Genomic DNA, 14,777 nt, shown 5'->3' with positions numbered 1-14,777 from the left:
CAGAGAGTTGGCAGCCTGTCTACAATTTGTATCAGTCAAAGTAATGAAAATAAATAAATAAATAAACAGTAATAAACAAAAACCAAAGCACTCAAAAATGATTCTTGTGTTGCCCATTTCTTAATGTTGTAAATCTTGCAATTTGTAAGCTGACAAGTTAATAGACAATCAAAGATGATAAGAAGAACAGCGTATGTTAATGTTTCATTCGTACTATAATCTCAGTAAACTGTCAAGAATCAAAAAGCTTTTTAGACCACTTTTAATCAATACCACCAAATATGCAGATAACTGAAACATTCGTGTTATGACTGTGATACATACAGGCCACACAGAAACGTACACACACAAGCTTTTACAATTCAGAGTAAACCAGTGTTAAAATGGGTTAGTGACCTTTGGTTGCTTCAGAGGACTGAAAAATGAAAAATAGGCTTCAAGTATCCATGGAGTTGTTATCACACCTAGGAAATACAGTGTAACATTTGCTAGCTAAACTTAAGGCTAAGGAATCTTAACTTCAAAGTGTTATTTGTGCTTGAAGAAAGTCAAAATAGTCAAAGTAACCAAACACTGTATTCACTGTTTTATTACTATGTAGTGTTGCTGTCTTCTCATTGTGTTCTCTCAGGTCAATGTGTTGTTTTGCTCTTTCTGACAACTGCGAAACTCCCAGATTGTCCTAAGTGTGAGTGCGGAGTCTATAATCCGATATTAAACTGAAAGCTGAAGCATTTCTGAGTGAAAAAGGGACAACATATTGTGTTTAATGGTACCAGTGTGCTGAAATGACCATCCCTGCTAAGCCTTATATATTATTTCTAAAAAGTGGGGTGTTGGGTCACTTTTTGTGTGCTTAAGTCACACGTACAGCCTCTAAAAGAGGATCCAGCCCAGTTTACCTGAACGCGAGTGGCTGGTGGAGCATTGGAGACTTCAGAAAGGGAAAACTTAGAGCTCAGTAGCTCATTCACTACAAACAAAGTGTGTATTTGAAGTAAAGTTTCTGACTGAGAGTGCTCTCTCTCTCTCTGACTGAACATAAGCTGGAATCGGATTTGTCCTGAAAGGAGACCGCATCACACCCGCCCAGTTTAAAATGATTCTTCCGCATGCTCGGTGCAATTACCCATTCTCACTGGATGGGGCCCTAAATCCCAAAACTTCCGGACATTTCAATGGGTGAACTTTAAACCCAGCTAACAGAAAATATTATAAGAATCTTAAGCATAGCTTTTAATGTTTTTGTCTTTATTTGTGGGGTGTCGCGTTTTTCAACATCAGTTAAGATTGAAAAATCCTGTAGTGTGAGCCAGGCATTGGGTATTCTCGAGTCCTACCGGGGGAAAAAATAACTGATACTTTCCCTTTCTAAAAGCAAGCAGATAATGAAGTGAAGATATAGCAAAAAGCTAGAGTAAGCTTTCAGCATAGTGTGCATTATTTTTTGCTTCCCTGGCTTTCTTTTCGTTACATGATGTGTTTGAGCTCAATACTAATTCTAGATGATTGCCAGTTAAAACTACTAACAGTCATTTTAAAATGCTCATTATTTCAGTGTAAACAGACTATTAAAACTGAAGGGATCATAATTCTAGAATAAAACTTAGTGATAGGTATCAAAACCATACCAGCACTGCATGAAGAATCAGAACAATCCCATCTTATGTGCGTAATACCTTTTTGGTATTGAACAGCTGCTTTCTGTTTTCTTTATTGCGATCACCAATGTGGGGAGATGGACTTTCTTGTTAGGACCTTGTCTACTTCAGACTCTGTAGCACCCTGCCATTAGAGAGAGAAATAAGTATTACTTGTATTTTGCATGGCACACTCAGGTTTATATAGTGTATCATTAGTAAACTACAGATTATATGTGTTTAGAAGAGAAGACGTGTTACCCACATAGGTCAGTCTGTGTACAGCTCTGGGCGAAGTGAGAAGACTCCGGACTCGTTCCTGAACTTCCTCCCATGCATTTGGGGAACACAAGAGAGAACTGTGAAAAGAAAAAGTAAGTTTTAGCAAACAGCAGTGTGCAGTAATCAGAAAATTATGTTTACTTTGTCATATGATATTCAAACAGCAATAAAGACAGCTTTACAACTTATTTACGCCAAACGAGAACTGTATGTATAAACACTTGTTGCCAAAAATATCTCAATAATATTTCTGTATTTCTACTGAATTCATTTTGCAATCTGTTCCACTATCCTACCTATTCATTTGTGATCGTCTGTCAAATTATCGTGACTTATTTTTAAGATGGCTGTGCCCAGAGAACCACCTCAAGGTACTGTGTGTATAAACAGTGTTTTTAATAAACAAATAAGAAAATCAGTGCCTCGTTTTAAATGTCAGGGTCTTCAAAATTCTACCAATGAAGTGTGGAGCTTCTTTGAGCTTGTTACTGGTGTTAAAATAGCCATTTCTTTGCACAGGCAAAACTATGTCCCTATAGCAAGCATTGTAAGCCTGTTGGGAGCATCAGCTAAAAGCACTGTATTTTTAAACGCTAGAGGTAAATGGAGATGGGATATTCAACAAATGTTTGTACTTATTATCATGTTTCACTATACTCCAAGTCCATTAAAGTCCACAAACCCTTCTATAAGGGTACACAGCAAATTTAAAAGAAGGAGAAATTGTACAGCCCTCGTATAATGTCCAGTATATTTGTTCACAGACAAATTAAACACAAACTATTCACCCCTTACACCTTCCTCAGCCAGCTGAGCCAGCAGATTTCTACTCCATTTAAATGTACTGTGTACTCTTAAATTAGGACTTGGTATATGCCACGTTAAACTGATAAGTAAACTGACTAGTAAGACTAAATATAAAGCTGATTAAGTAGCTCTCAAATCGCTGTTTATTTTGTTGGTATCTGACTGTTTTGTGAACCAGAAGTGGAAGAGTGTAAATAATTTAGGGTGTTTTGGTCTCTAGAACTCTTTCTACTTTGATAAGTAAGACCATTAAAAAGGGACAAGTAGCCACTCTGAATGAATAGTATCGTAAGACTGGGAACAGGATGTTCAGTGAGGAACTCTTAATCACGTTCCGGGTACCTTCAGCTCAGTGCAGTCAGAGCTAAAGGAAAATGTAATTGCAATCACGCACACAAACACACACACACACACGCTCAAACCTGCTCTGCCTTGGGCTTGCCATGCTGGAATGAGTCAGTGCTGCTGGGCTGGGGGATCCCTCATATCCCGCCAGGGGAGGACGCTGGCCCAGTTCCTCAGTGTCGTCAAGGAGATCATCAGTGTCTGAGGAGGAGCCATCATTAGGGAGCTGCAATAATAAACAGAGAGGCTGTTTATTGATATGACAGGGTTTTCCAAACCTGCAAGCTGCTCCACTGGGAAACTGGGTGGTGAAAGGTAAATATCCATTATAGTATTCTGTATTAATTTAAAATCTGATCTGTCACTGTCGCACAAAATAAGAATAATAAATCCCGTATTTAATAATATAGTATTTTAACACTGAGAGATTTCTGTCATGAATAATTTTGTAACTGGGCACGTGGTTTAGTTATTTATCTTATTATTCTCATTTTTTCTTGTATATAAAGATTGCATATATATTTCCTGACACTTTTGCTATGTCCTCTATGCTGTTAACACTGCAAATTTCCTCTCTATGGGATTATCCTATTTATTGCACAATAAAGCACACCGTATTATAAGGCGCACTATCAATGAATGTCTCTCTTCTGGACAATGTTAGCTAGTGGTTCATCCCACATAGCTTATTTTAACACAGTAAACACGCAGGCTACAGTCCAATATACTCACCTCTAAATGGTGAAAGAGCTACCGCTTAGCGCAGTTAGCAACCAATGCTAATACTGCTCCAGCAGCAGTGCTAGCCGGAGTTAGAAGCAGGCTACAGGCTAATAATACTCACCTCTGAAAAGAGCTAGCGGTTAGTGCGGTTAGCGGCTAATGCTAATACTTCTGGAGAATTAAACTGAAACTCCTTTATAAATCTGTACTTCAGCAGGGTGGCTTTACTGCTTCTTACAACCTGACTGGTAAAATTCATATATAAGGCGCACCGGATTATATAATATTATATAATATAATATATTATAAGGCGCACTGATGATTTTTGGAAAACAAATGCGCTTTATAGTGCGAAATGCGCCTTATAATGAGATATATATGGTAATAAAGAATTATCTTATCTTAATTTATTAATGTAAATTTATAACCTACCTCATTTTAAAATTGACATAGACATATCATCTTAAAAAGCACGCATTTAACCAGTATTCACTATAAATAATACAGTACCAACTATATAACCAGAACCAAAATTATGTAATTAGGAGGGTAAGGAACTAAACTCAGTTGAACTAAAGTTAGAAACAATGCTTAAATTATGGAAATCACTCACTTACCAAATGGTTGGAGTGGCTTCTTCTTCTAATGGTCCCTGTGTAAAATATAAATTAATTAAAAATATAAAGCATATGAACATTGTTGCGATATTGACAGTTATTTTAAAGTTTAAAAATCACCTAATTGTCCAGGAGATTTGGAGTGATGTGGTGATGAGTTTCTTAATCTGCTGTAAGACTCTGGTGACCAACCAGATGAGTGCACACCTCCTGACCATGAGCTTTTTCTCTGGGAAAAAAAATCCAGAAAATACTGTTCATAGGTAGGTAAGTTTATCATTTATTCTCAATGCGTAAATGATAAGCTTTGCGCCCTCTGCTGGCTGTTACTACAATACAACATATTGGAATTTTCCCCTCGTTTCTCCCCAAATCAGTTGAATTATTACAAGTTATTATATTATATTATAGTAATTATTACCAAACTAACAAATCATTAGCAGTTCTTGGTTACAGTGATTGAAATGGTATTTGATTTTTTTACATTTGGGTACAGGTAAATGTAGGTTATTACACTATAACTTTGTAGTTCTATAATTAGTCTGTAGTCCTGTATGTTTTTTTTCAAACTTTTTTCCTCCTTTAACTCTATTTTTCAGTGTGCAGGACCCCACTCAATCACCTGAGAGCACCTATTTTTTTGGGAGGAGAGTCTTGCTCAGCTCTGCAGTGATACTGGCACGGTGGTGATTAGTGTGTACATGTGTGTTGTGCTATTATGAGTGTATCAGTGGATCACATAGCAGTGCTGCTGGAGTTTTTAAAAACTGTGTCCACTCACTTTTCACTAATTAGACACTCTTGCCAAAAGTATTCACTCCTCTGCCTTTGCACATATATAAACTTGAGTGAAATCCCATTCATAATCCATAGAGTTTAATATGGTGTTCGGCAACCCTTTGCTGCTATAACAGCTTCACCTCTTCTGAGAAAGCTTTTCACAATCTTTCGGAGTGTGTTTAGGAGTGAGGTCAGGATTCTGTGCAGTCCACTCACTGTCCACTTTATTAGACACTCCTACCCAGCTGGTTCATCTTGTAGATATAAAGTATAAGACAGAAGCTCATCTGTTGCTGCACAATGTGTGGTAGTCATCCTCTAGTCCTTCATCAGTGGTCACAGGAAACTGCTCACATGCCACAATGGCATGTCAGTGTCACTCCAGTGCTGAGAATGGCCAGCCACCCAGATAATACCTGCTCTGTGGTGGTCCTGTGGGGTCCTGACCACTGAAGAACAGGGTGAAAGAAGGATAATAGAGAATACAGAGATGGATGGATAGACAAGCTGCTACTTCATGGTCCCAATATTCTGATTGGACTGTGTATATATTAAAATGTTTTCTGAACAATAGAAAGTGCATAATTCTACTTTTATGGAAAACAAGAAAACACAATACAAACACTTTGAGTGACAGACACTTATTGGAGTAACTTTACTCCTTCGTAGTTCTATAATTACAGTCTGTAGTCATGTATGTTTTTCTTCATACTTTTTTCCTCCTTTCACTTTATTCTTCAGTGTCCAGGAAAACATAATACAAACACTTTGAGTGACAAACACTTATAACTGACTCTACTGTGAATGGAAGACATTTAACTATTCACAGTAGCAGAACTATTTTAGCCATTATACAGCCTTTGTACATATCACTCACATATCTGTGTCCGATGTCAGAAGAGGAGCTGGTCCTGCTGGACTCAGATCTTTTAAAAGGGGAGAGTGAGCGGTGCCTCTGTGTCTGTGTGTCCCTCCGTGCTGTTGTGGAGCGCCCCCTTTGTCTGGACTTCCTGGCTCTTTTTCTTGTCATTACCCTCTAGTAACAAAAAGAATAAAAGCATGATCATAAATGAAGTTCAACTCTTCTGAAAAGCTTTCCACAAGGTTTAGGAGTGAAGTTAGGATTCTGTGCAGGCCAGTCAAGTTCTTTAACAACAAACTCACTCATCCATGTCTTTAAGTTTAACTTGCTTTGTGCACAGGTGTTGGGAGAATGAAATTGTCCAAAATCTTTTGGTATGCTGAAGCTTTAAGTGCTCCTTTTACTGGAACAGATGAGCTGGGCTCAACTCCACCATAATCCCCCCTCTACCAAACCCAAATTCATCCTTTAGATTGTCAGACAGAGCAGCATGCTGAAGACATCTGCTGGGGTCCCAATATTTTTGTCCACATAGTGTATATCATATTTTCAGCACTCTTATTGGACACTTTTGTGGTTTTATTGTAGGAAATTCTCAACTACTTTATTGATGTATAGTTAGAACCTTCTGGCTTGAGCAGTTTTTTATGACTTTTTATGACTATGATTTATACCTACATCAGTGGCCAGTTTCTGATCATTTTTTTATATAAAAGCAGTATAAACTGTACCACAGGAACGCTTTGGACTGTATCTCTCTCCAAGCCCTCGAAGATTGTGGTCCTGGTGGAGAACTCTAACCTTGGAGAAATGCCCTGTGGACGAAGAGCAAGGAGCACAAGAAATCAAGAAATCAATACACTTCCTTTCACACACCAGTCTGTGAAGCAATAAGATTTGTGTTGTTTGTCTTGTGCTAATTTAACACCATTGTTGTTGATTTAACACTGGTAAATTTGTTGTGTTTTTAGAGGTGGTCTTGAGAAAGTGAAAATTACCCTAGAACCCCTGCTCACATTGTCTGTTTTTAGAAATTTATTTTTTTTAAAGCTGATTTTTTTTTTTACACCAATCAACACATTTTTGATGTTAGTAAGTAATTGATAAATAAAATAATAAAATGTGTTAGTCTTCACCCTCCTGATATTGGGGTAAACTAGTGATAAAGTCCTAATGGGTGGATTGGGTAATTGGCTGTGTAAATTGGGGAGAACATGGAAATTAGAAAAAATAAAATGATATAATACATTTTGATTTACATTGACTTTAAGGGCTTTCTAAGATAGACAAATACAAATAAATGACTGGTGTTGTTCATAAACCCAAATATAAATTTGTTTCAAGATGATATTTGACATTAAATGTAAAAATATGGGTCCTCTGATGTTTATAAATGCTTTCTTACATATCCCATATCGTATATTACATATTACTTATCTCACAGGAAAATTGGGGTCTCTTGTCATTAGAACCTCTCTGTCTCCCCCCGAGAAAGATGGGACTAATTTAGGTTCAGGAAAGAGAAAACTTCTGGCATTTTCCTCATATGTAGCCAGTATTTCCCCAGCTGAAACAGAACAAAAAGACAGACCCTTAAAATGTATTTATAATTATGGAATTATCCATAAAAGTTTTTTAGAAGTTACCTGGGCGAATCAACTGTATAAGCTCAATTTTGACTGTTTCACCTGTAATAAAAACAAAACCAGCACCAACTACATTAGCTAGCACTACTCACTGACTTTTAAATAAAACAACTGTCATTTTTATCTTTGTAATTAAGAGCTTAATAATTTACAATATATGTTTTAATAGTTAAAAACAGTATATATGAATATGAGTATATGAATGGGATAAGTATGTACATTGTAAGATTTCAGCAATAGCTGCAGGATCAATGGCATACTTGAATATCTGAAAGAAAAGCAAAGTAGATTAAACTGCTTTAAGATGTAAGTCTTTCAGTCAAAGTATGATTTTAACATAAAAATGGTTAAAAAGTATAATAATAAAAAAAGTCAATAAAAATCATCAAACCTTTTCAAATCTCATTTTCGTTCGGAACAGTAATGGGAAAACTGCAGGTAGACAATCAGATTTTCTGTACTGGTTCAGGAGGCACGCACTGAGGTAAATGTCATCTTTGGCAGTTAAATGAACTCCAGGACAGGTGATCTGAAAACACAGCACAGAGACACTACAGCAGTTCAGATTCTACAAACTAATACCTAAATTATTTTAAAATCCAGACAGTAAACAAAACAGTGCAGAATGATGTTCCCCCTGCATGCTGCTTGTGTCCTGTGTGTAACTGCAGATTATCCAGCTATAACTAACAGCATAAGCCAGGCTATTTCTTCTCTCGGTCAAGCCACTTCAGTTCTCGTTAACTCGAATAAACCCCATGAAAAAAAGTCTTCTTACCGCTCTAATGTGCAGCTCAACGAACACCTTCAGGGACGTCTGAGACATGGTAAAACTGTCGTCAGTATAGTTTAGGTGACTTTTCTTTCTTGTTAAAAGAATAACCAGAACAGTGCTATGTACACTTCCTAAGGCGTCACGTCTCCATGGTTTTTACGCTATTAAACCATCGTAACCTTTAGGACTTTTATTTTGAAATCTGCAGATTAGCGCAAAAACGGAAGTGTAATAGGGATCCCTGGGATTTGTTGTCAACATTAGGGATGTGCCTTAATTTTCTTTTACATACAGCTTTGAAATAAGTTTCTCTGATTTTGCTATTTATAGGTATATGTTTGAGTAAAATGAACAATGTTGTTTTACATTATTTCTCCCAAATAAACATATTGTCATCTTGAGCATTTATTTGCAGAAAATTAGAAATGGCTGAAATAAAAAAAAGCAGAGCTTTCAGACTTCAAATAATGCAAAAAAAAAAAAAAAAAAAAAAAAATCATATTTATAAAGTTTTAAGATTTCAGAAATCAATATTTGGTGGAACAATCCCCATTTTCATGCATCTTGGCATGTTCTCTTTCACCAGTCTTACAGTCTTTTGATTATATTTTAGAGGTTTTCAATTTGGTAAAATCAAAAAGTGGTCCCTTATTATTTCCAGAGCTGTATGTGACACTGTTGCTTTGATGGTTTCATGTTTCATGAATTTGTGTCTTATTTCTACATATTATTTATTATTATTATTATTATTATTATTATTATTATTACATAATACTGTTAAAAGTGGTCTGCTTTGTCATATTGTATAAATTGTTTGACAATAAAAATCGCAAGAGTCTTGAAAGAAGTTCGTTTTATATTTGTTTTGTTTTTTATTGTATTGAGTTTAGTTTGTTTGCAGTTTATATGCATGCATTAAATATGCTGCTCTTTAGTTTTGTGGTGGGTTTTTTTATTGCATTACGTTATATTTGTTACATTTTGTTACACTATTATTTCATACTTGGTAGGTTACTTTTATTTAAAATAAATACAGGTTCTTTACTGAAAATATATAAATGTTTAATATAAAGCTATATTACAGTACATAAAATCTCTATTTTTTTTGTTGCAGTAGTATACTCTTTTATAAAATTGCCATATCACCAAAAAAACACCCTGAAAAATCGTGATATAATTTTAGGGTCTTATCACCCCCTAAGTGTTAAATATTTACAAGTAATAATATCAGATAATTTAGAGAGAAGACCTACCATTTGAAAACGTGTTCTGGGTTATTTCAAAATTTATGAAATAATATGGAATATTTAAACAAAAAAATGTTAAGATTATTCTTGTTTGATCATTTTATACCAGAAAATATAATTTCCTCAACAATAACAAAAATATATTAAGTATTTCAGTTCCGCAGACATATTTTAAATAGTGATGCACCAATGAGCAATTTCTGACCAAATACAAGTCTTAACTGGAGAGTGATGCAAGAGGCACTGACACCATTTCTAAAAACTACTATGCTGCCTCTTAAGGTGGCTTGTGCAAACCGCACATTTACCCAGTTTATGACACACCGACCTTATAACATCTAGTAATTTCACAGTCAAAGGCTCAGACATATTTTTTCATATGCAATCTGTGTTATTATTTGTCTAACCCTGTATCATTGTTCACTGTAGGCTAAATATGTTTGGCTGGTCAATGCAGTCAGTGATAATCCCATGGTGAACTCTATCCAACAATGGATGGGACAGTATTAACATATTATTAGTGTGTTACTGTACATGAAAATAACCAGAGACAGACACAGCAGACAGTTTGTGATTAGTTTATATGGTCACCATAATTCAAGGGTACCAGAAATGCAGCTGAATACCGAGTTCAAAAAAAAAAAAAAAAAAAAAAAAAAAGAACACAACAGAAGAAATTAAAACTGTGATCTAAATCAAATCCTTAAGCTTTACAATATCATAAATCAAATCACCTAAACAATCTACATACAAGAATACCTAATATATTAAATATTCATATCAGGTTGTAATCATTAAACCACATACTGGAGAGCAGACAAAGATGTTTACTTTAGCCTGGTTTTTATAACTGACTGGTCATCAGGTGCCAGCAGCACTCAAATGTACAATGGCCCGAAAACATGCTTCCCCAAGTTAGGGAGAAAACTCTAGATTTAGTGAAACAAAGATAAAAGTCCAAAATCTATGCAAAATTACAAAACACCTTCAAGTAATATCCATTACCATCAAGTACTGCCGCTTGGGGCCAGCCTGTAACCATGATGTAGCAAAGAAAAAGGACTTGCCAAAACCTTCACGTAATAAAAACCAAAAATAAAGCAAACTGCAGAATGAAGAATGAGACATAAAAAGAAATTATAAAAAAGAAAGACGGCAAAAGTGCATCTGATGTCTTAGCTCTGAGAACTCTAGGCTGCCGATGTGGGTTTATATATTCTTTTTAAAGGAAGGTAAGGGAGGAGTGAAATTAGATTTCTCCTTTGGTTCTATTCTCCATACACACTTTCATCACTGTAGGCAATGTAGAGGAAGAAATCCTCTTCATGGTGCTCCTGAAATGGGGAAAAAAGAGAGATTGTACATTTATATACTGAATAAAGAAATAAGACATATTGAGTAACGGAGTGAGGGAATGAGTGAGATAGTATACCTGGTATAGAAGGCCCATGGTTGCAGAGGTAGGAGGAATGACGTTGTTTACGAAGAAGAATAGAGCATCCTCAGCCCTCAGGTGGATTCGTTTTCGGATGAGAAAATAGAACTGGCCCACTGCAGACAAGAAATATGAAAACATACACAGAGAACATGATTACAGATGGCTGATGACAGTGAAGCTTATATAATATAATGTGGACAATATATATGTTTTCTGGGCTTTGTTAAAGGGGGATGTTATTTTCTAGTCAAAAGGAGCTCAGAAAACGGTAAAACACTGAAAACAGAACATTAAATGGTTTTAGGATCTCAGTCTTTTAGAATGTATTTTCCAATAACTTATGCCCTGTGTGTTAATCCCTACATGTAATGTGTGGGAACTGAAGCTCTGGACATTTAAAACATAAAACTACTCACCTGTGAGGTCAGAGGGGACAAGGTATTTCTTCTTGTCCAAATCTCCTATTCTGGCTTTGGGGGCTTTTTCAACAATTACCTAGGAGAAAAACAAAAAACACTAATTAGGGCTGATAATTATACAGCACTGCAAAGGCTGGGAGTGGCAGAACTGGAACTAGCTAAGCAACTGTTCACACTAGCGGACACCAATATACTGTAAAGTCTATCTGTATACTTAAGAAAAGTATAAAAAATATTTTTTTACTTTCTACTACATTATATTTCTTCAAGTTGTTTCCATGTCTATGTTGATTTCCATGCTATTTATAAAATTCCTTAATTCAAATATAGCAATAAAACATGATGCGTGACTGTAGCTAAAATTTTCCAGTGGAAATGAATGCTTCTACTAACCCTGAATAAAGTAATGCATACATTTTTCTCCATTTAAGAGCAATTAAAAATACCTTCTCTTTATTCAGCTAATATACTAGCTTCCTTAACCTATATATCTATCTATCTTCAACTAAAATATTCTCTCCACCACTACATCAAGTGTTCATTTTGCCAAGTGCTCTTTCTAGACTGGCCGCTGCAGGGCTCATCTGTAACTCAAAGAATTCCCAGCATGTGTTTATTTGTGGTGGTGGTAAATAATAGTAAACAGCCTGTGGCCCCATGCCTGGGATACATATTTCCAACAGCTAGACTAGTTTCAGATGGTCACATAAATTAAAATGACAACTGGATTTACCGGTGTTGTAGAATTTATTTGGCTTGAAAATATGCCTTACTTGGTTGCATAACAAATGTCACTTTATTAAGACATTAAGAGATGACAAGGCTTGTCACAATCATTGCGTTATTGCTTTATCACAAAATGTAAGGACATAGCATTGAAGAGTCCAGAGATAATGTGTAAATGTATTGTTTTGATATTACCAATGTAGCTATATAAGTGGCATAAAATGGTCTTAAACTAACAATAATATATTTTAATAAAATTAATTCGGGGATAATCATCCAAAATATGGTTATAGTCACATGCCTATTATGAGATTAAGTAAGTAAGTCTCATTCAGACCAAACCCTCCCCCTGTGTGTTAGAAAGCTTTTTTTTTTGGATGAAAGGCCATAACCTCTCTTTTTTGCTTCTTGAACAATCTCATACCATAACAAACTCTTTTACATTAAAAAAAAAAATGCATATAATGTAAGAGGCCATATATTCACACAATACAAGTCATACAAATGAGTCATAAATAGAACTATAATATATTTTGTATATTTACTAAAACAGTGTATTTATTTGTTGCATCAACATTAGGCCTGTAGCTTGACCTCTTTTGTTGAATCAACCATGATAAAACCGTGGATCACATCTTTCTGTATACCTTCATGTTTTTCATGCTTCCCTGATACAACAGGGGCTCCCAAGCTGCCAATATATATATATATAATTAATAATTAATCTTTCCCTCAAATATACAATTTATGCCATAGATGACCAATTCATTGAAACGAATAGTACAACAATAATAACAATAGAGTTACACTCAAATAAATGTGGAAGAAGAACAAGAGTTTTCTCGGTTAAATTAATACTAGAATTGTTCTCATTGTTTGTTTTCTTCTCTATTTCTCTAGACAACACACAAAAGGTGTTGAGGCAGCTGGCTTAGGTCAATTTACACAAAACAAAAGCATTAGTAGTTAGCTAACTTAGCTAAGAGCTAGCTTATAGGCCAAGTTAGCCAACCTAGGTTAACTAACCTAGATGTGACATCAGATATAACCTCACAAAACAGCACTGTAGCGCTGTTATTACAGGTTTATGAACCGATGACTAACACAGGAATCCCCGTTTTAATCACATGATTGGTGAACTGTGACGTTAGCACTGTGGTTCACCTGTTAGCCTTTAGCTTTAGCTAGGCTAAGCGTTCGCTAGCATTAGCTCGATCGTTGTTGTTAGTTATATAACTAAGTGAGCTCGATGTGACACGACAGATCGAGAGGGCCTGTTGATTGTGGATCAACTGTCAGCTAACCTGTGTGTAATTTAAGTGTACTGCTAACTTTAATTTGGGTGGGATTAACGTCGAGGGTGGTCGTCCTCGGTGCCACGTCCTTAACTAGCTGTTAGCTGGCTATTCTGTTGCAATCTAGTTACGTTAGCTTAGCTAAACATTAGCTTTAGCATAGTTGATAAGCTCGCTAGGCTAGCCAAGCTAAGCTAACGCTAGCTAACTATAAAGAAACATATCTAGTTAACAATGATAGCCAGATTGTCACATTTAGCAGGCTGTAGTTGATTAACGTTAGCTGTTTAACGTGTAATAATCCGTGATCTACAGCAGATTGAGAGTTTTTATAGCTATAGGAAGGAGCTCAAGTCAGCAGTGAACGCCTGTTTGTTAGGCTAACACAGGCTAACAGTGGCTACTTACAGGCACCCTGTCCGGATACTTCTTCCTTATTTTCTCTCCCTCTGATCGCCTCTTCTCGAACGGGTGCTCTTCTTTGTACTGGAACTTCATGGCACCTGGAACAGTAAGACTCTGAAGGCTGATGAATCGTCGTCTGCGCTCAGGGAGCTCACAGATGGCACTGATATAGCTTATAAACACCAGAAGAAGCTGTACAGCGGCTGTGCTCCGCTCTGTTTTTATCAAGCTGTTTTTGCCGTGTAACCCCGCGGATGAATACAATAACAACAGCTGCGTCGAAGACTATTTCCTCAACAAAACACCCAGCGCGACCTCCACCTTAATCTCGGTTATTTTACGTCTGTATATACTAAACGATTAATTTAACGCAAAAAGATTAAACACGACTATGTTCGTCGCTTTTGCGTTCTGTAACACCCTAGCAGGCACTATTTTCTCACGAGCTACGTAGCTATGGCCGTCAGAACGCGGAGGAGGACGTCTAAAGCAGTTCTTCGGTCGGTCCTGTTTATGCTGTCTCGTCTCTACCAATCAATGTGTACGAACGTGTGTGAGTGTGTTGAGGTGGGGGTAGGGGGCAGAAGATAAAGAAAATGTATTCACCAGCACTTAAAATCAACAACTTAGTAAAAAGCTGTAGTTTGATAGTTTCAACAATATTAGTAACATTAAAACATCTCTTTCAGCATGTTGCATCATTGCCTTAAAGCCAACAGCAGCTTCCTCACTTGTTCACCTCGCTGTGTTTGTCTAATAGGAAGCCATTG

The 14,777-nt window shown here is 36.2% G+C and overlaps 2 protein-coding genes across 3 annotated transcripts; both read right to left on the bottom strand.

Annotated features, from left to right (window-relative positions):
• Positions 1-244: 244 nt before the first annotated feature.
• On the bottom strand, positions 245-8,653 carry spata6l (spermatogenesis associated 6-like). 2 transcript variants are annotated; one of them, XM_007239794.4, is made up of 12 exons: positions 8,481-8,651; positions 8,094-8,231; positions 7,922-7,970; positions 7,703-7,744; positions 7,499-7,623; positions 6,788-6,871; positions 6,072-6,230; positions 4,535-4,643; positions 4,415-4,449; positions 3,152-3,300; positions 1,906-1,999; positions 245-1,785 (listed from the first exon to the last, which is right to left on the bottom strand). In XM_007239794.4, exons 1-12 carry the CDS (start codon positions 8,526-8,528, stop codon positions 1,723-1,725), a joined length of 1,095 nt encoding a protein of 364 aa, XP_007239856.3. In that variant the 5' UTR covers positions 8,529-8,651; the 3' UTR covers positions 245-1,722. The 2 variants fall into 2 exon arrangements, with proteins under 2 accessions (XP_007239856.3, XP_049339019.1); XM_049483062.1 differs by lacking the exon at positions 245-1,785 and having other exon boundaries at positions 1,904-1,999; positions 4,415-4,439; positions 8,481-8,653.
• A 1,633-nt stretch (positions 8,654-10,286) lies between these two features.
• On the bottom strand, positions 10,287-14,275 carry gabarapb (GABA(A) receptor-associated protein b). Its single transcript, XM_015603218.3, has 4 exons — positions 14,011-14,275; positions 11,579-11,657; positions 11,157-11,275; positions 10,287-11,058 (listed from the first exon to the last, which is right to left on the bottom strand). Exons 1-4 carry the CDS (start codon positions 14,098-14,100, stop codon positions 10,993-10,995), a joined length of 354 nt encoding a protein of 117 aa, XP_015458704.1. The 5' UTR covers positions 14,101-14,275; the 3' UTR covers positions 10,287-10,992.
• Positions 14,276-14,777: the final 502 nt, after the last annotated feature.

This window comes from Astyanax mexicanus, chromosome 8 (assembly GCF_023375975.1).
Source record: "Astyanax mexicanus isolate ESR-SI-001 chromosome 8, AstMex3_surface, whole genome shotgun sequence".
Classification (NCBI taxonomy): domain Eukaryota; kingdom Metazoa; phylum Chordata; class Actinopteri; order Characiformes; family Acestrorhamphidae; genus Astyanax; species Astyanax mexicanus.
Note: the sequence above shows the minus strand (reverse complement) of the source record. Positions and strands in the feature narration are given on the sequence as shown.